The 22081-nt window shown below is 38.0% G+C and overlaps 1 protein-coding gene across 5 annotated transcripts; it reads left to right on the top strand.

The window, feature by feature from the left end:
- The first annotated feature begins 1768 nt into the window (after positions 1–1768).
- Positions 1769–20179, top strand: mapre2 (microtubule-associated protein, RP/EB family, member 2). Of its 5 annotated transcripts, none has more exons than XM_074651518.1 (8): positions 1795–1902; positions 9275–9439; positions 13114–13241; positions 13909–14054; positions 14150–14366; positions 14535–14683; positions 16941–17099; positions 18843–20179. In XM_074651518.1, the coding sequence occupies exons 2-8, from the start codon at positions 9318–9320 to the stop codon at positions 18945–18947; spliced, it is 1026 nt and encodes a 341-aa protein (XP_074507619.1). In that variant the 5' UTR covers positions 1795–1902; positions 9275–9317; the 3' UTR covers positions 18948–20179. The 5 variants fall into 5 exon arrangements, with proteins under 5 accessions (XP_074507621.1, XP_074507619.1, XP_074507623.1 ...); XM_074651519.1 differs by lacking the exon at positions 1795–1902 and adding an exon at positions 2010–2137; XM_074651520.1 differs by lacking the exon at positions 9275–9439 and having other exon boundaries at positions 1769–1902.
- Positions 20180–22081: the final 1902 nt, after the last annotated feature.

Genomic DNA, 22081 nt, shown 5'->3' on the forward strand with positions numbered 1-22081 from the left:
AGTGCACATTTATTATCTGTCATAAATGCACTGTTGGCTGCCCTCAACCTATTGTCTATAATTCATCACATAGACCCACCATCTGAGGTAACATAAAAGCAGCCATCCAGCACTGAATCTCACAGTCGTGTGAATATTAGGAGGGAGAATTTTACACCCCGGCTCAGGCAATATTATCAGCATATGAATTAACTCATATTAGTCTTCATTATTATTATTAGTAGTATTAGTATTATCAGTACTTTTTAAAGACATCAACACGCTTGTTATTTCCACATTTAAAAGCAGTATTTATAAGATAGATACAGCATACATCACCAGGTCTTTGCATAAGTCAATGACATCTTCCCACAATATGTATTTCTTTATCTGGTCCATGTTATGTCTACTCTATCAGCATATTTAGCAAAGCAGCAATAATAGAGATGAATTTCATACCAAACCTCTTCCAGATATATTTTGTCTTGTATCAAGTGCATGACTGCACCCTGGTGTTAAAACAGGAGGAATGCAGTTGTGTCAGCGGCTGAACACGAGGTTTATGCAATCAAAGATGCAAACTCTGTGCATTGTATTTCCCTCTGTGAAAAACAGTATTGCTCCTTGCATAGAATTGTATTTGGATGATTAAAAGAAATAAAATTATATAGGAAGCATTCTTTCACAAATATATCTTTAAGTTGCTGTCTTAGTAAGGTCCTACAAATTCATACGGATATTTTTCCACACAGGAATTTAAAAACTTACAGGTGATCTGATCCTGTAGTGTACACATAATACAAGAGAGGAAAATAACATTTATTAGAAATTAATGTATTTTGTCAATTAATTACTTAATCTATGAAATGTCCATAAATATTAAAGTTATAGTGAAAAATGGCTATCACAAATTAAAAAGGACCCAAGATCCACCTTAGATTGTCTTATTTTGTCTGACCAACAGTCTAAAATCCTTATATATTCAATTTTAAATAATGTAAAACACAGACACATTTTCACATTTGAGAAGCTGAGATTTAAAAAAATATTATTATTATTATTGCCATTTTTACTTGATTAAACCACTGTAACAAGGAATCAACTATCAAAAGTAGTTGCTAATTAGTTTTCAGCAGTTCTGTTTTTTTCCACTCAATTCTCTAATATATTGTACTAAAAATCAGGTTTTATTTTATTTTTAGATATATTATATTTTATTAATTGTCATTATCCATTGTGATACTTTACAAATTTTATTTGGGAATTTTTTTTTTTTTTTAAAAGATGGTGCATTGAGTCAATCTTGTGTTTAATAAATATTATTATTATTATCATTATTATTATTATTATTATTATTATTATTGCCATTTTTACTTGATTAAACCACTGTAACAAGGAATGAACTATCAAAAATAGTTGCTAATTAGTTTTCAGTAGTTCTGTTGATTGACTTAATCAACTTTTTTTTCACTCAATTTTCTAATATATTTGACTAAAAATCAGCTTTAATTTGATTTATTTATTTTATTTTATTTTTAGATATATTATATTTTTGCTAATTGTTGTTATCCATTGTGATACTTGACAAATTTTATTTTAAAAAATTTTTAAAAGATAAATATGTATTGTTTTTTAAAAGATTTTGCTTGTCTGTGATAAAAGTGACACAGTGACACACAGAGCGACAAGACGGAAAGCTGTCGGCTGTTCCGAATGATCAACGCATCAACACGTGATTGGTCAAACTTACGACAGATGTCACCGGCGGACCAATCAGCAGCGACACCGATGACGGCTCATCCAATCAGCTGCCCGCTCTGAGCTCATCGTACTCGTAGTGAGAACGGGGCGTTTGAGGGTGGGGTGACTCAGCCAGAAAACAGCGATTTTAACACCTTGTAACCTGCGGATCGGAGTTCATTGGTGAGTCTCACTTGCTTTGCTGAACAATACCAGTCTGTAATGTGTCTTGAGACGTGCTGTTTGGTGTTTAAATGCCCAAACCGGAGCGTATTGACGTGTCTGTGGCTGGTACGGTGATGTTACCCAGGACAACAGGGCATATGTCTGCTGTCACTACTCTGACAAAGTGTTGGCAGGAACAACATTAGCTTACTGTAAGTTGGCTGGTAGCTGAACAAGATGTACTACCGGCACCGTAAGTAACGTCTGGCTTTGGTGAAACACTCTTGTTTTGTTGCTCTACCATTGCTTGACTGTGTAGTAGTCTGCTTTCCAATCATTGTGTCTCATTTAACTGTCATGAAGCTGAATTAGCTTCATCCACTACTGCTGCTAGCTGCTGCTTCTGTTTCAGAGTTGCTTTAACATCAGAAATTAGCAAGATGTGGTGTTTTTCCTCAGTTAAAGCTGTGTCTGAGCAGTGAGGTGCACTGGGGGACAGACTAGGAGACCATGGACCTCCTTGGTCTTTTGTCTGGGGGTGCAAAATTGTTCCTTTTGTGGCTAAAGAAAACTTTACACACATGTTGCATTTAAAATAATGGCTTTCAAGATAACCAATTTAAGGTATAAGAGATCAGTGCTCCATCCTCTCTGGTCCTGGCCCTCTTTGTCCTCATTTTAGGTTAGGTGTGAGGTTTCCCTGACCTGAAAGTGTTTGTGCACACCCCTGACCTCCTTTGTCTTTTGTCTGGGGGTGCAAAATTGTTCATTTTCCTTTTATGGCTAAAGAAAACTTTACTTTACACACATGTTGCATTTAAAAGAATGGCTTTCAAGATAACCAATGTAAGGTATAAGAGATCAGTGCTTTCTTCTCTCTGGTCCTGGCACTCCTTGTCCTCATTTTGGTTAGGGTTGAGGTTCACCTGACACTGAAAGTGTTTGTGCAAACCCCTGACTCTGCAAAAATGATCATGCACCCTGAATAGTATCCTTAAAATACAAATAGCCCACATGTTTAACCTCCCAATTCAGGGTCAACGCTGACCTCCTTGTTTTATTTGAATATTGAGGTCTGGGTGTGTTGGGTGGAGCTGCCACCCCTCACCTACCCACTTGATCACCCAGTGCAAGATAAAGCTTGGTGGGATATGAATGGAGAGAGCAAGCACAGCACTGTTTTTACTCTAATGGAATGAGCTTATGTACAATGGCCCAATGATTTATTATTTAAAAGAATAGCTTTCAAGATAACCAGTATAAGGTATAAGAGATCAGTGCTCCATCCTCTCTGGTCCTGGCCCTCCCTGTTGTCCTCATTTTGGTGAGGTTTGAGGTTCCCCCTGACCTGAAAGTGTTTGTGCACACCCCTGACTCTACAAAAATCGTATGCACCCTGAATAGTATCCTTAAATACAAATAGCACACATGTTTAACCTACCCAACCCGCAATTCAGGGTAAAAGCTGACCTCCTTGCTATGTTTGAATATTGAGGTCTGGGTGTGTTGGGTGGAGCTGCCACCCCTCACCCACCCACTTGATTGCCCAGTGCAAGATAAAGCTTGGTGGGATAGGAATGGAGAGAGCAAGCACAGCACTGTTTTTACTCTAATGGAATGAGCTTATGTACAATGGCCCAATGATTTATTGTAGCCTAACATACAGCAAAGCAAGCAACATGAACATGTAGGCAAAACAAAGCAGCTGTTATAGATAGTTTCTTGCTTGCATGGGGTGTTTCTAGTCTGTTACCTACCTGATTCTATCATAGCTACTTAAACCCACTTACCCCAATCAATTCCAACAAATACATCACCAAAATATAAACACAATATTCATGGTGTGTGTGTATACGCATTGAGGTCACTGTTTCCAGAAATTACAGCACTGGACTTGACATATTTTGGCAGCCGTTTAATTTTTGTTCATTCTTTACCCCTGCAAGTAGGCTTACTGGATATCTCCTATAGCTAAAGTTTCAGTTCAACAGTCTTGAAACATTTGAGGCCTCGTTCAGACTAGGGCTGACCCCTCTTAGTCGACTGCTCGGTCATTTTGGTTTTAGTCGACTTAAGATTTGTTTTAATCGATTAGTCGTTTTTCATGCTGAATGACTTATTTCCAAGAAACTTATGAACACATCTCTGGTAAACACAAGATGTGAGGTGGTGCTTTTGAATGATTATGTGCGGAGAAACTCAGTTTTAAAGATCTGTCGATTAAATCAACTAATCGATTAGTCAACAAAATCATTTGAGTGTTAGTCAACCATGGATTTCTTTGGTCGAGGACAGCCCTAGTTAAGACAGACATTAGCACTGCATAAATAAAATGCAGCACCCTAATTCATTTCAGACATGGGGGTTGTCTGGCAAAAAGGTGGAACTTCACTCAACTTTGCTGCAACACAGTGCAACGTCATCTGGCAATGCACTGAGTTGGCCAGTTTAATATATTTAAGCACACATTCCTGGTAGATTACTTTTTCACCTTCGTAAAATCCTTCCTCATAGTATTATAGCAGCAGTTCAAAATATGTAAATCTTTGGAGACTGATGTCCAATTTACAAACGCAAATTTAATCTACCGGTATCATGCAAAATGAAAACCATAACGTTAGCCCACTTTTGTGTCTGACTCTATGCCATACTAAATTATATACTACATTTCGGCTTTTGACTTTTATTCACTGCGGAGTGTTTTGTGTTATCTTTTGACACTTGCAGTAAACAGCCAGCGGATCGTGCTCTCACCCTTTATCCTCCATAAATGGCCGACTTGCTGTCGGTGACGTCACATTCCCATACCCTATATACCATCATCTCACCAATACCTGAAACAACAACGCTGTGCAGTTTTTCGTCTGAAAGTCCGGGAATACATTAACAGACATGACAGATACAGTATGTCTTTCGTTTTTCAGTGCTAGCCTTAAGATCACCAAGGAGGACAACCCCTCTACTGGTGAAGGCATAATCAAAAGCAGGCCAAGAGGGCATGCGTCTCTCATGGTATGGTCCAATATTTACATATTTAATTCTTACAAACAGGACATGCATGCTTCACCTCTGTGGTGACACTTAAAGGCCCGTCAGACTGGGAAGAGGCAAGTTCATTTCAATGACATCCTGGCGATAGCTTTGCCACTTTGTGGCAGTGGCACAGTATGGAGGACACAGTTGCAAGCTCAGAGTTTCCAGTTTTCCTGCTGCCCCGAAGTTTGACCATGTCACTGTTCTGCTGCTTGACGCCAGATACAAAGCAGACCTCTGATTGCTGTTGTGTGATTGTGATGAGACCGAAATGCTGCAGTTGTCACTTTCCGGTCTGAAAGAGCCTTTAGCGTTACTGTAGTAGAAATGTAGCACCGCATGCTTTCAGTTCTTATTGGAGGCACTTCTATCATCCACAGTTTGGCCATGTAATAAGATTAGCACTTAGTTATGCCTTGCGTTTTGCTCTGCAGTAATTTGTGTAAAGAGCACTTTTGACCCAGTAGAGGCAGGAGATCCTGAATATTTCTCCTTACACACAAGAGATGGATATCCTGAATTTATACCACTGCCTTTGATTAATTTCTAATATTTTCAAATATTCTTAAAACACAGCTTAAATGCACATTTCAGCACAAGGTTGAATTGTTGCAGCCTGAGTTGCAATCCGTGGCACATACATCCTCTTTGCTGACATGTGACTTTTAAAAGCTCCAGTGCGATTAGTTTAAGCTGAATCAATGAGAGCGATGATGTGAATTATGGCCACAATTTCACAGCGTAACACTGCTGGAATTTGGAAAATGTGTTGAAACGTCTTCAAAGCAAAGCTTTAGCAGAAGGCGACTTCATGGAGCTGCTATTCATACAGTATGGAGAATGAAAATCCCGTTGAATAATTGGCTTATTGTAGTGAGAATTGGATTAACTGGTACAACAAGACAGACTTCATTTGTTTGACATTTATTATTATTTTTGTCAGATTTATCAGGGATCAAGAGTCCATCTGTGGGCTCTGTGTAAAAGTTCTTAAGTTGTAGGTATATGGTGACCTCAACTTTGGCCTGATGGTGGCACCAGAGGAACTGTTTTAAGTGAGCACACAGCTGGTGACCAAATGTTGTGAGTAATAAGACATCCCTTACCAATTTTAAAAGCATTGAAGGACAGTTTGTAATGTTATTTGCCATTTCAACAGAAAAAGTAACTGCTGTCACAGCACTTGGATGTAGAAGTGCACACTGGAGAATTAAATCTTTGTTGATCAGCCCTGTTAAAGGCTCCTAAAAGATGCTCTCTCTCCACTAAGGCAGGGCTTCGATGATTGAAGAAGCAAAAAAGATGTGTGTATGACAAAACATTTTGCCTCGTGACCTGGCTGACGCTAACAAGACTACTTGTCGAACACATCCTGACCCAAGAAACTAAGAGCAGTTATTCCGAAAGAGTGGGTCGGGACCCACAGGTGGGTCGCAGGAGATTTTGTTAGGGTCGCCAAATAAATTTGCAGGATTTCTTTGCCACATGAGGGAGCCTGAATGTTTGTATTGTTCTGATAATTGTAGTCTACTGATAACATTTAATCTAATATGAAAGGCTAGCATACCTTCTGTTTGTTTAACTGATGAGGCAAAAAACAGAGAGCCTGTTAACTCTGCCTAAATGCATTTATTTGATCTCCTTTCTCAAGTATTTAACACGTGTATATGTTTAACACATGCTTAAAACAAAGTTGTGATTTATCAAACGTACATCTCTTTGAAATGGCTGGTTTATCTATTCAACATAATATGAGGTGATGCGGAAATGGCAGTAAAAACGGTCAGGAACGTTCATTTATGCACAAATTCGCTCTTCTCGTGATTTATAGATGAGGCCTATTGTGAATTGGGTTGCGATGGTTTGTCATTTTTAAAAAGTGGGGTCCCCAGAAAAAAAGTTTGTGAAACGCTGACTCAGAGGACAAACTGTTGTTTACACATAAAAAGTTTCAAGCATTACTGGCCAAAAATGTGAGTTCACCTTTGGACTGATGGTGGTGCAAGATGGATCGTTGGTATTGATCTCAAAGTCTGTACCTGCGTTTCTTTCACTGTCTGTGTTTTAAATTTTACATAAAAAAAACGTAAAGGACTGTCATAGAAGGTTGCCTTTTAGATAAAGCAACAAAACAAGGAAAACAATCAAGGCAGAATGATAGAAATGCTCTACCTTTGCCCCCAGAGGCCTTTGCTGTCAGGGTGTCAGGGTCCTGACAGCAAAGGCAAAGCTGCATCAGTAGAGTTAGAGGACGTTTGATTGGCTGGCATACTTCACGCATAAAGTTCCTGTATAAAACATCATAGCTGTGTTGTATTGGTTCAGTGCTGTTGTGGAGCTGTGTCATCAAATCAGTTTTCACCATCATGCCTGTTGTTGACCTGCTGGTCCACATACAGTAGCTCTTATCACTGATTACTAACCATGTTCATATGAAGTCGGACTGACTTTTAGGGCTGTAATGATTCATTTGAATGCATTATCAGTTTCACAATTTGACAAATTTAAAGTTTCATTTCAATACAGAAAAAAATGAGTTATAGTAGTTGAGAATTCACATTTAAACGTGAAGTGGTTGTGACATAGTGGTTTCTCAGTAGTAAATAAAAGCACAGATCAAAAGCAGTGAATTATAATATAAAATCAACAGATGTGGCAACACAAACAGGAGATAGCTCAGCGACCACAGGACTGCAACACAACACCATGTATTGAATTCAGATCTTTGTATGAACGATAAAACTTATTGTTACACCCCTACTGGACATTTGTAAATTCACACACATTTTGGAGCTAAACGATTTGTCGATTAATCGGTTCGTTGGTTGACAGAAAATAAATCGGCCGCGATTTTGATAATCGATTAATTAAGTCATTTATCATGCAAAAATGTACTTCTCAAGTGGGAATATTTGCTGGCTTTCTTAATCTTCTATGATAGTAAATTGAATATATTTTGGTACATTTATATTATATTATATTTATTTGGGACAGTTGGTCAGACAAATCAAGGCATCTGAAGACATCACCATGAGCTTTGGGAAATGGGGATGGGCACTATTTCATGACATTTTATAATCCCAAAAAATTATGGGGATATAAAAGGATTATTTTCATTATCCATTCATCTCCTGGATATTTTTTTGATTAATCAATTCATGGTTTGGTCAGCAAATGGTGAAAAATGTTCCCAGAGCACAAGGTGACGTCTCTGTCCGACCAACAGTCCAAAATCCAACAGTTACCTACACACAGTTATCTATCATTAAGAAAACACATAATATTCAAACTTGAAAAATTTGAACCAGTGAATTTAACAATTATTAGATTATCTGAATTAGGGCTGGGCAGTATGACAATCGTCAAAATGATATAATAATATCTATTGTATATATATTTTCTATATTGTTTCTATCGCGATACAGGCTATAGGCCTATATTTATTTTTTCTCTATAATTTCACTTAAAACTGTTATGTTAATTTTGCTCTAAAGTTCTTTAAATTAGAAAATACTTTTCATTTGTGAAGTATTTAATTCACACAAGAGTATACAAAAATATGTGATTATTTCATATAGACTATTTATTTATTGAATTACCAGAAAACATGCTAATAATAGTATGTTATAATATATATATATTTAATAATATACTGTATATTGAGATATTTAATTCATCACCCAGCCCTATAATCTGAATTGTCGCTTATAAAGTTTCTGTCGATTGACTAAATTATTAATCGTTGCAGCCCTAAAACATTTTAGCAGTTGAATTGATGTGTTTTTATGGTGACATTTGACTCGTATGGTTAGTAATCAAAACATTTCACTACACTTCCTCATACCATATGTTGCAATCATTTTCATCAGCACCACTTTTCTCTATATTATATATAGTCTGCCTGCTTTTTCTTTTTGGGGTGTTGTAATCTAATAATCACCTAATGATTTGAAGATGAATCTGCTGCATTTTTCCTTTTTAATCTAATCCATATTTTCCCAGTTAATAGGGCACATTATCTCCTGAGCAATTTGATGAGCTGCCACAAAACAAAAAGTTCATCTGCATCTAAAACAAAAGCATTGATCTAACCCGGTTGATGGGAGCTTTTTTTTAAAATTTTAAACCCAGGAGAATAAATCAATGTAATGTTGGTTGTCCTGACTGAAATAGCCCACCATAAGGAAGAGGCAGCACAGCCCCATCAGTCACGTGGTCCAGGGTGCAGCAACGTCATTAGGGCAGAGATTTGTGGAAGAATAAGCAGACAGAAAGGAAAGAGAGACCCGGAGGTGCGGCACTTTCTTACCATAATTGCATCGTTCCTGTTGGTTTCTTTTGTTTTTTCCCGGCCTAGAGAGAGAACAGAGTATCTGTTCAACATTTTAGAGAGACCTCAAATGCCCGGTCCCACCCAAGCCCTTTCCCCAAATGGAGAGAATAACAACGACATCGTCCCGGACAACGGAACCAACATCATTCCTTACAGGAAAAATACAGTGCGAGGAGAGCGCGCCTACAGGTAAAACCAGTGTACTGATTATGATTATCATGTTAAGAATGAAATAAAATCATAAAAAGAGATAAAACACTGCTGCAGCAGATAGAAAACCCTGCAATCCGGCCTCCTCCTCCTTCTCCTCGTCGTTGTGTGTTTGGTTTTTGCTTTGCACCCATCCGCTGTTATTGTCTCTCCCAGTCTCCTGTCATGTTAGCTCTCTCTCTGGATGAGGAATACATCAAAGTTCTTCTGCTGTGTGTATATATTTATATATAGCACCACCCAAATTATAGCTATAATGGCAAGTGTTTTGATGCACATTTTGGTGCGTAATGACACCGTTTAGGAGGAGTGGATCGCTTCTTTAAATGACAGGAATATACACAGAGACAGACGCCCTGCTGTTGCTTCTGCTAGTATATTCCCATCGTGACATCGCAGCTATCTAATAATCCTTAATACCACCATCTGTGTGTTTTAAGGGTGATATTTTAATGTCACGACCTGCAGCACAAGCCTGATCCCTCCTCCTGTTTGACTCCAGGCTGCAGCCCCAGTTCTCGGTGTCGGCTGGCTTTCTGTGCCCGGCTAACAAAGCATGCTAGCAGGCAGGCAGCACATATACAGTACATCCGCTTTGTTGACATGAATATCGGCTGGCCCACTTTCCTTCCTTCCTTCCTTCCTTCCCAGATGAGCCAGACAACCGAGGATCTTGCTCCTGTAATGCTGTGATAGCCCAACTTTAACACTTATTACCCTGAATATACCCTGTGGAAAGTGATGATGATGATTGAGCATGATTTAAACATCATATCAGTGGCTGAGGGGTGTTTTTAATGCAGCTGTTCTCTGTCATTTAATTTAAATGAAATGGTTATGTGGCAGTCTTTATTTCTTGTTAAATGAATTAAAGAGGACTGCATATATGGTGCATATTACTGAGTCATTGTATATGTTAATATGCATGGTCAAATCAGTCACCAAAATGGGCTCTAAAGCAGTGGTGGTGGTGCTCTGAGGTTGTCAAAATTAGATTTTGCAAATGCATGCTAAAATCCATAATAACACACTTACTGGATAAATACAAAAGTCTGTATGCAAAAACTATTTAAACATTTTTTTTTGCAACTTAGTAGTATTAGTTGTAGGGCTGACCCAAATGCTTTGAAGCTTTGACCGTTGCCATGGTATTCAACCTCAAAATCAGTATTCCAATGCTTTGTTTTTGTTTATATATGAGTATATAATAATAATAATAATAATAATAATGTATAAATCCCAAAATAGCCCATGAAATAAGGAATAATCCCATAACATGGCATGATTTAACACCATATCAGTCGCTACCATACACCGATAAAGAGGGGTGTTTTTAATGCAGCTGTTCTCTGTAATTTAATTGAAATTAAATGGTTATGTTGCAGTCTTCATTTCTTGTTAAATGAGTTAAAGAGGACTGCATAAATGGTGCATGTTACTGAGTCATTATATATGTTAATATACAGACCCCTATATTATTTATTTATTTATTTGACCTTTATTTAACCAGGTAAAATCTATTGAGAACCAATTTTCATTTACAATGATGACCTGGCCAAGAGGCAGCAGCAAGAGTATAAAAACACAGTCCACATAAGTGACACAAACAGCACAGATACAGTACAGTATGACAAACATACAGTATGCCATGACAAGACATGATAAAATGGCTAAAAACAGCATAGGTAAATAAATATGTCAGAAATTAATAAATACTAATGCATAAAAAAAAGGTGGATTACTGGATGTTCTTTGTAAAAGTATATAGTGTGCATGGTCAAATAATCAGTCACCAAATGGGCTTTAAAGCAGTGGTGGTGGTGCTTTGAGGTTGTCAAAATTAGATTTGAATATGCATACTAAAATCATAATAACACACTTACTGGATAAATACAAAAGTCTGTATACAACAACTATTTAAAAAATTTTTTTGCTACTTAGTAGTATTACTAGTAGGGGTGACCCAAATGCTTCAAAGCTTTGACCGTTGCCATGGTATTCAACCTCAAAATCAGTATTCCAATGCTTCGTTTTTGTGTTTTAGTTTTTTTGTTTATATATAAATATATTATAATAATAATAACAATAATAATGTATAAATCCCAAAATAGCCCATGAAATAAGGAGTAATCCCATAACATTATTCATATTCAACATTCATTATTATTAGTTATTCTCAGACAGATATCGCTGTTTGGTACTGTCCCAGGCACTGAAACGGTGGAAAATAGACAGACAGAAGAACATGTTAGTGTGCTGTGCCGCAAAGCTTTGAATACTTTTGAATATTACCCTTTTCCTTGGGGCTTTGAAGCCCAAATTATGGTATTTGGGACAGCCCTACTTAGTTGGCCACGTGCTGTCTAAACTCAGTATTTGTGCACAGTTGCAGATAAAGATCAGGTTACATTAATAATATTATTAGTATTAAAATATTTTTAGAATTAGATTCTAGTGGTGTCTGGGTTGTTTCCGTCTTGTGTGATCCAAACATTTCCAAGAACTCTGAGTGTTGTAAAGTCCAAAAGTCAACACTTATTGGAAAAATTTCCCAAATTCACAATTTATCTAACTAAATATCCATATTTGCTGTGTTTAGCTGACGAGTTATATTCATTAAAGAAAGTTGAATTCATAAAAAAAAAAGAGACTGACTCATTTGATACACAGAAACACCTTATTCAAATTGAAGATTTTGTTCGAGGATTTGTAAATTTTGGGTGATGACGTCAGCTTCTCTTAGATACAAGCAGAAGGGGCTTCGAGGAAATTAGGTTGGGAACCACTGCTTTAAAGGACCGACTTTCACAAACAATCCCTGTATCTCTGGGTCGTCAGTTAGTGAGGAAAAAAACAGATAAACGGCTGAGATTGTGCCTGTCAAAGACTTGTTGTGAAGTAAATGCAATGGAACGGGGGAAGGAGAATGTGACATCTAGCGGCTGAATGTTATCAATGTTATCAATAGCACCTTTAAGGATCAAAGTTTGAGATCCATGATGCATGTGTTCATTGTATATGTGCCTCAATATCCACACTAGTGTAAGTGGGGCATGTGCCCTGGAAACAAGCGGGTAAAATTACAACCTCTTCCTAATCCAACTTTGTTACGGCTTCTATTTACCATGCAGGTAAAATCAGATTAAAGGATTCCCAGGCAGGCACAAATTCAAAGAGGGCCAACAAGGTCTGTTACAACCGAGGTGTAAATATAGCAAAGATCAGTGGTGGAAGAAGTGCAAGTATCTCAAATTTGTACTTAAGTACAGTGCTTGAGTAAATGTACTTAGTTACAGTCCACCACTGGCAAAGGTGTGCTGTTAAAAATATCTGTTACAAACGTACACCATAAGTGTAGAGATACTTTAATTCAGACTGTTTCATAAAAGATGCAGAAAACAATTTGAATGTATTGGAAATGTTGTAAAAGAGCTGTAGCAACACAACAAACACACTGACACCTTTTCAGTCACCAAAGCGTTAAGTTAATTATTGTGTCATTAAAGTATGTCCTGTGTGCACACTGTGTACAGAATTTTTAGAGCTGCAATTATCAGCAACAATTTTGATAATTACTAACCTGAGGCATAAGGAAACTGCAGCGTTATTCTAGATGCCTTTTGATATTAAGTGTTGTTGTTTTTCTGTTGCAGTTGGGGGATGGCGGTCAACGTATATTCTACCTCAATAACCCAGGAGACTATGAGCAGGCATGACATCACTGCCTGGGTTAACGATATTCTCTGCCTAAACTACACGAAAGTGGAGCAGCTCTCCTCAGGTGAGAACAGAAGGGAATACTTCCCTCTTCCCCGTCTGCTTGTACTGCGTGTTTTAGAGATTACATCTTCGCCTGCAAAGCACCGGGTTCAAATAATTCTGTGTAAACTGGCAGTTAAAGCAACCTGTGGAAACACGTTCACCTCTCTCTGGCAGAGAGTTGTCTATAAATACACTTGTAGCCTGCCATCTTCTCCTGCTGTTACCAAGTAATCCAATTTCAATCGCAGACACACACACACGCACACACACACACACACACACACACACACACACACACACACAAACCTCTTTTCTTAGGGTGTAAGCTCCTTGTTTGATGTAGATTACCTCTTATGTGCTCTCTTGTTGGGTTTATGTGAGTTTTATCTGATAGCTGACACACTGCCAGATGGAGCCGGTGCCCTCTTTTTCAAATGGATAAAGGTCTAACTAGGCTTCAGTTAATATTAACCGTTTTACCAATAATCTGCATTAATAGTTGTCTTTTTAAGGAAACAGGGTCAATTATCTGGACTTAGAAAAGGCTCCCAGGCTTCTTTTTTCTCTTTTATTCCAGTGGTCCTGCAAAGGCAGGCATGATAAATCCTGGCCTATATCTACGCTCTAGTGCTCTAATTTTCAAGCAAGGGATTATGTACTCAACTAACATTTTATTACGTCTTTAGGAGCTGCTTATTGCGGGTTCATGGATCTGCTCTTCCCTGGCTGCATCAGTCTTAAGAAGGTCAAGTTTCAAGCTAAATTGGAGCACGAGTACATTCACAATTTCAAGTTGTTGCAGGCATCCTTCAAACGAATGAATGTGGACAAGGTGAGTTTGCTTAACCTTATTTTAATCTCGTTCAGGGTATCTGCAGTTAAAAAAATTTTCTGCATGAATTTATTGTCTTTTCATCCTCGATGCAGATTATTCCTGTGGAGAAACTGGTTAAAGGCAGATTTCAGGACAATCTTGATTTCATCCAGTGGTTTAAGAAGTTCTTTGATGCCAATTACGACGGTAAAGATTATGACCCGGTTGCAGCCAGACAGGGTCAGGATGCCATTCCCCCTCCTGACCCCGGTGAGCAGATCTTCAACCTGCCAAAGAAGTCCCACCATGCAGCCAGCTCCCCTACGGCAGGTAAGCTTCACCTGACATTTATGCACCTGGCCGTTGTACTTACTTTCACATCAACAACCCAAGCTTCGAACACAGACAAATTGTGTGATTTCCTGTGAGAGAGTAACTAAGTTACCATTACGTTGCCAGTCACCCATCCCTGAGTAATAAACGTTTCGTCTGCCTTAGGAGCATCAAGGTCGAGCTCTGCAACCCCCAAGACCGCAACACCAACATCCAGACCCTCTTCAGCCAAAAAGATCCCGGTAATTGCAACACCAACTCCTGCCAAGGGAGAGAAAGAACTGGAAGCACAGGTCACACAGCTCACCGAACAGGTATGTTGATGAATTGAACTGCTCAATTCTGACTACCGGACGTCAAACTTTACGATCATTCTGAAACCGACAACAAACAATCAGACCACCAAACTCTTTGTTTTCTTCACATTGCTCACGTTACTGCTTCCAACGCTTGTAAACCGCACAGATGGTAGTACGGCTGCAACTAATGATTATTTTAATTATTGATTTATCAATTAGTCGTTTTATCTTAGTGTCCAATAGTAGTGAAAAAGGCCTGTTATAGTGTCCTTAAGCTCAAGGTGGTGTCTCTTCAAATTCCTTGTTTTAGCCAACTTATTGTCCAAAACACGAAGACATTCAGTTTATCATCATGTAGGACAAAGACAATCTTTGACGGGTATGTTTATCATTTTGCTTGAAAAATAACTGAGACAATTAATCAATTTATTAAAGTAGTTTATGATTAATCACTGACTGATCGACTGATAGTTTCAGCTTTAGATGAAGAGACATTACTAACCACTAACTAAACAACATTTTTTAACACTGCCACTCCCTGTTTTTGAATTAAGGTTGCACAACTGGAATGCAGCACAAACCAGCGACATGTAAAAACATTATTGATTTATGTTGTCGCCAGTTTATTAATCCCTTATACCAAAGACAACTTCTGCTTTTCGTACAACAGCAGATGATCTAAAAATATGTTCCACTTTGGCTTTGTTGACGGGATCGAGGCTGATACAGACCTATCCACGTAGATAAAGGCTGCAGATGCTGCCAAAGGGAAATAATATTTATTTTTATTTTTATATTTGCAATGTATTTACTTTTAATTGCTTTTACTGTGACTTCTTTACTTTACTTTTTCTGTTGATTAGCAGCAAAATCTTATTTACATCCACTGTGATTCAACATGGTAAAAAAAAAAAAAGAAAAGAAAAATATATAGATAATTAAAAATCCAAGTGCAGGCACTGTACATGGCTGAGTAGGTTTAACCCGAGAGCTGTATATACATAGTTCAGTCAAATAAAAGCTTATGTAGTGTGACCAGTAGCCAGCAAAACCCCCCCGAAGTATTGAATTTATAATGGTACCAAATGAAGAGACTGTATGGTAGTTTTACTTGACAAATGACTAAACGGATCAATAGATTATGTAAACAATGTTTAGGTGAGCACTGAGTTCCAATCCATAGAATAATCAATTAAGCCACTTACTCTGGACTACTCTAGTTACATGTGACTTGTGCACTTTAGACAACTTGTAGGTAATGTGGCTATAATCGCTATTTTTATAAATAACATTGTATCAAATGACAATATGACAATGACTACGTTTAAATGCACACAATTTTTCGGTTAACGCCCTTATTCCAAAAAAGACAACATTCCTACTAAGCTGTTTAATGAAAATGAATATTCCACTAATATTCCTGTTTACATGCAGCCATGCATACTCCGATTAACGTAACCGGTGGCGGTACTTGTTCAACCGTGCGAACACAGCCTTCTTTCTTTCCTTCAGCCACCTTCTTGAGAAGGTCGGCGTTACGATATTTGCGCGTATCCAAAAACGTATTGATATCCAAGTCTTTCATAATGTTTAAAAGTAGGTATGTTTCTCCTTCCGACCAGAAATGTGGGCTTTTCTTTTGGGCATGCATCTCTGCAAACTGTTGGTTAGTTGGTTTGTGTACAACGCACAGAGCTGGACATAAACAGGCAAGAGGCCGTGGATCCGTGTGTCGCAAACTGCAATAAAACCCCCAATTGAGACGCATATTCTGAACGCGCTGTATACATGTCCGAAGAATGCTCCTAAAACCTGAATAATATCGGAAAATATCTATAAATATAATATCGGAAAATGCTCAATTCAGAATATCCAAAGGGAATATGCTGTTTCCATGACCCATATCAAATTTTGAATATTGTCATATTCGGAATAATAGTGGAATATTAATGTGCATGTAAATGTAGTCAATGTAAAAGGGTTAATCGTAGTGATGAACCTACCGAGAATTATCACCTGAATCTGCATAAAAAAAAATCATTGCAGGTTTAAACATTGTATATTATTTCTGCTGAAGTTTATCGAAACAACAACAACAGTTTCTCAGTTTCTCACTCTCACATGTGTGTTACTCATCTGTTGATTGTCCGGTTGATTCATTTTGTGACTGCTTATCTGTTGTTGCCTTTTGTCTGTAACCAAAGCCCACATCGTTTTGTGCGTTTTGATTATTGATGCTAAAAATAATCGTGTGAATTTTATTTTTTTGTAGATGAACACGTTAAAGTTGGCACTGGAAGGAGTGGAGAAGGAGAGGGACTACTACTTCAGCAAGCTGCGAGAGGTGGAGCTGCTGTGCCAGGATCAGGGTGAAGAAAACGCCACGTTTGTCAATCAGCTAATGGAGGTCCTTTACGCTTTAGACGACCAGGTCAGTCTCAGACCCCTCCATTGATCTGAACAGGATTCAGGACAGTTGGAGGCTGTTTGTTTTTGCAGCAGTGTGTACACAAGTAAAATGTGTGAGTGCCATTTTTCCTGGCGGTAAAATCATGTGGAAGTCATTGTGCAGTTGAAAGAGATAAGAAGTCAGGCTTTGTGTGTGATCACATGTTTGCCTTGGAGCTAGAGCTATGAACAGGCCCAGAAAATCAGGTCCAACCCTCCATGAACCTGCATCGTTTCTGTCCAAATCCGACCCGTGCCACAACCACGGCAGCAGATTTGGGCCCGAGCCCGATTAAAAACTGAAATTTCCACTGTAAAAAAAAAATAAATAGAATATATATGAAAAAAAAAAGTATATCAACTAAGTCTCTTCAGTGCGGTAACAGACATTTGTGACACGATCTCCGATATATGCCTTGTCCTACTGAATGTTCAGCCCAGCCCAAAAACAGTCATATGCCATTGCCATATATATTAAAGGACCAGTGTGGAACAATTAGGGGGGTCTATTGGCAGAAATGGTATATAATATTAGTAAGTATGTTTTCTTTATTCTATAATCACCTGAACCGTTTATATCTACATAGCATAGGGAGCGGGTCCTCCTCACGTAGTCCGCCACGTTGCACCGCCACGTTTCTACAGTAGCCCAGAACGGATAAACCTTGGGCCGGAGTCAATAACGTTACTCACTCCCGTCGCCACGCTCCCTCTCGCTCTCTTGCTTCACCACTCACTTCCCTCGTACACACACACACACTCTAAGCACTCTACTCTTACAACAACTGGCTCTAGAGAGGGCCATTCGTGTTTTTGCGTCGACCACCTACACACTTGGCACACGGGAGAAGTTGTAATCTGCAACCTCATCGCTAGATACCGCCAGATGCTACACACTGTTCCTTTTTAAATAGAGATTGTATAAAATTTCTCCTCATTAATGAGAGGCGGGAGTCTGTTCTAGGCAACTGCTGTTGGTGACATGATTTTTGAACAGCAGCGAAAAATCCACGAGACAATAGTCTAATGTCGATATTCAAATTATGCATAACAGTAGGTTATTGGTAAAAGCACAAAGCGTAAAACTGAAAATAAAAGGGGCCAGCGAACAAATAGCATAAATTCAAAAATGTAAGATCAAATTTTAAAAATAGCTAATAACAAAACAAATAGGGCCTACTCACATACTGTATATCACAGTGGACCATAGAAATACAATAGGAGTAGAAGGGTCATTTAACTGTTTGCTGTAGTAATTTGACTAGTTCAAAGGAAAATGGCAATTGTCACCACCAGCCTGCCGTTCTGTACTGCAAAATCTCAGTGAGTCTGCGACTAGCCGCAAGTTAGTTTAGTTTATGCGGAAGTCAGCCTGCTACAACGGTCGCTACGGCAATGTTACACATAAAAAAGGCCGCCGCTCTGACCATCCTGTTTCGTTGGTTCGAATGGGAAGGTCCGTTCTACTCCTATATTCTATTTCTATGCAGTGGACATTTTTCCTCATTAATTAATGGAGAGTCGGGACCGGGTTATTACGTTTTTAAGTCTTTAAGTCAATATTGGCGCTAACCCAACCTGATTCAAACACGGGGGAATTTTGAGAAATAACAGCCGAACCCGGAGCGTTGGGTCTGATCAGGTTCAGCCAGAGAATCAAAGCTCTACTTCGTAGCATACTTCAGTATGCACTAATATTAATATATCTGTGCCTCCCCTTTTTTAGGAAGGAGCAGAGCTGGCAGAGGGTGAGGCTGACGGACAGGAAGTGGACCAGCAAGCCCATGAGGAGGCGCCAAATGATCAGCAGGAGGAACAGGATGAATACTGACTGCCATCACCCCCTCAGCCACAGTTACACCCCTCTTTTTAATATGTGAGAACTGTTACAGGATTTGAATTTTTTCCTCATGGTTTATATTTTTTTTTGTTCTCTCCGAGACTTGAGCACATGAAGCAACCTCCCGAATAGAAGCACCATCACAGTTTCCTTTTTTTATTTTTTGTATCCCTCTGCTCACTGTTCGATGTTTTTTGTGACTTTTGGTGAACTGCTGTGGCGGGTTTGTGGTGACGACCTCCACCAGCAGAACAAGCTCAGACCATCACAGAAGTTTCCAAGGACTGTGTGGGTGGAAGTCAATTCAAATCCTACAGTAGACGTGGTGAAATGCTGAAGTTTAGACGGGTAACTGTTACCAGTCAGTGCAAGTGTTAACTTCCCAGCTTCTGACCTTTTTTTCATTTTCTTTGTTTTATTTTATTTTTGCATATCAACAATATTAATCACAAGAATGCAATAAGCAAAGCCCTGAAAGGGCTCGTAGTAGCTCTTATTTAACCTCCTTCCATATGTTGCACTGACATTTGACTCTGTATTGGACAATCTGTCCATAGACCCTCACCATATTTATTATTATTAAGCCTTAGGAATAGTGCGAGATTCTGCATTGCATCCTCATGAAGGAGGACGATACAGTCAGTGAATTGTGAATAAAATGTAGTATAATGCCAACTTATGACTGTTTGTTTGACAACTGTCCTCACAAATTACATGATTTCAGATAATCAATGTGCTCAACAATGTGTCATTCACACCACACAAGGTGATTAGAGTTAACTTGGTATGCCATAAACGTAGGAAGGAAGAATTATTGTGGTCTAGTCTTATTATGATGCAGCATTTTAAGTTTTAAACCTCAGCTGGGACTTGTGGTCTGTTCAGATTTCAAATGTTTTTTTAAACCACAGTTCTTAGGGAGAGTCGGTTCACTGAGTACTTTGCCATGCTATATTCCAGTAAGTACATTGTATACCCTTTCTTAATATTGCATTTACTAATCATGAACTGGGCAGTGCACCATAATGCTTTAGTTATATATTATTGTGTAAATGAAAAGGAATGTAAACATGTACTGTCAATAATTAATGAATGGTAAATGTTTTTTTTCATGTCCCACTCATTATGCATTCCCAAAAAAACGTGTTGCATGTTTGCATTTTATTTGTGAATAACTTGACCTGCTTTTTACATATTTAATAAAAAACAAGTATGTTAAGTGAGCTTTTTGTATGTTTAACCTGCTATTTGAAAGATGTTGAGATTCGGATGGATTTGCTGTAATAAAATTGCGTTTTGAGTCCATGGGAGTGTTTTCATGTCACTCCAACAGCAGCCTTAGTAGCGGTTATAAGAACTAATTTAAGTTATCTGTTGCAACTATCAATAATAATAATATATGTAATAAAAATTGACATGTAGGGATGTAGAATTAATTAATTAGATGATAAATTTACCAAAACCTGTTTTCAAATGCAGAGAACGCTCCAAACAAGCAGGCAGTGTTGGAAGAGGTGAAAGTCATATCAGCCATACCAATTTAAAATGAATTAAATGTGATTTTTAACAGTACAGCTAGTGTGTCTCTTTATCCCAAACTCTAAATGTCCATTCTTTTTTATTTCCCTTTAACAACAGAAGAGATTTACATATAAATGTGCTCTGCTGCCACCTTCAGGAGTGTTACAGAACACAGCAGGCACGTTCTGGTTAACAAACATAAATAAATGTTTTTTCCCTAATAACGTAGTGAATTTGAGCCAACATGGCTACGCTACTTAACATGTTTAACATGCATATTTAACTAACATATCATACCTGTGTAATGGGACACACACAACCAGACAGGAATCAGGAATACTGTTAAGATGGTCGGCACAGCTCGCTCAAACTTGGATGAGAGGACAGAAAGGTCTGCATTAACACTAGTCACCCGTGCGTTACACATTAAAGGTCCCATATCGTGCTCATTTTCTGTTTCTACTAGAACATGTTTACAAAAACGTTATTTTCCTCATACCGTAAGCCTGAATATACCTGTATTTACCCTCTGTCTGAAACGCTTCGTTTTAGTGCATTTCAACGGAATTGCGTTGCTAGGCAACAGCTTGGGTCCATGTTTACTTCCTGTCAGCTGATGTTATTTACAAACACTGCAACAGGAAATAAACTGGGACATATTTAGAATGTTTATGTTTAAAACCGTGTAATGGTCTAAATATTGTGTATTTGTGACATCACAAATGGACAGAAATCCTGACGGCTTATTTCAAACACAATTTCTGAAAACAAGTTGTGTGTATTTCTCCGTATATTGAGCATTTTGATACTTTAACAGTATTTATAGAGCACTTAAACCTGCTTTAGTATATAAAAGACATGAAAATCTCACTTTTTACAATATGGGACCTTTAAGCTCGCAGCCACATTTGTATTAGCATCGCCTCTCAACCGGCAATAATGCATTCACAGGAGTGATGACTACTAAATGTGTTGTACATGAGTTATAGCGTGAAACAATATAATATTGGCGACTTTTCCATACTGTGTGACAACCTACATGATATTATTAAAGCTATTATAGCGGAGCTAGCACCAGACCAACTTACCCACAGCATGCTGTAGGTTACCCACAGTGCACCTGCATGTAATACAACATAAAAGCCCTGGCTGCCTGCAATGCTAGATGCACTGTTTGTTTGTTTTTTCAATATTATATTTATTGTTTTTTTGTTCATTTTGAAACAACAGAACAAACATTCACAAACGTCCCCAATAATAACATTCTCGGTACAAAGCAACTTAACAAACCTAATGTCAATATAAAATAAGCCAGTATAGACACAGGAAAAACATATTTTATACAAAAAATAGATTAATAAGTAAAAAGAATATACACAAGTAAAAAAATTAAATTAAAAACAATAAAATAAAATAAAATCTATTTATATATAGATATATATACTGTATACATATATACATACATACACGCACACGCAGTATATACACATACAAAAACACATAATCAATTAAAAAAAATCTGTGTACAATTCAGTCTCTAGATGCACTGTTCATAAAATAAAAGCTCTCCAGAAACAGTGGCTGGTTGTCCAACATCAAATACA

Source organism: Sebastes fasciatus, chromosome 11, assembly GCF_043250625.1.
Source record: "Sebastes fasciatus isolate fSebFas1 chromosome 11, fSebFas1.pri, whole genome shotgun sequence".
Lineage (NCBI taxonomy): Eukaryota > Metazoa > Chordata > Actinopteri > Perciformes > Sebastidae > Sebastes > Sebastes fasciatus.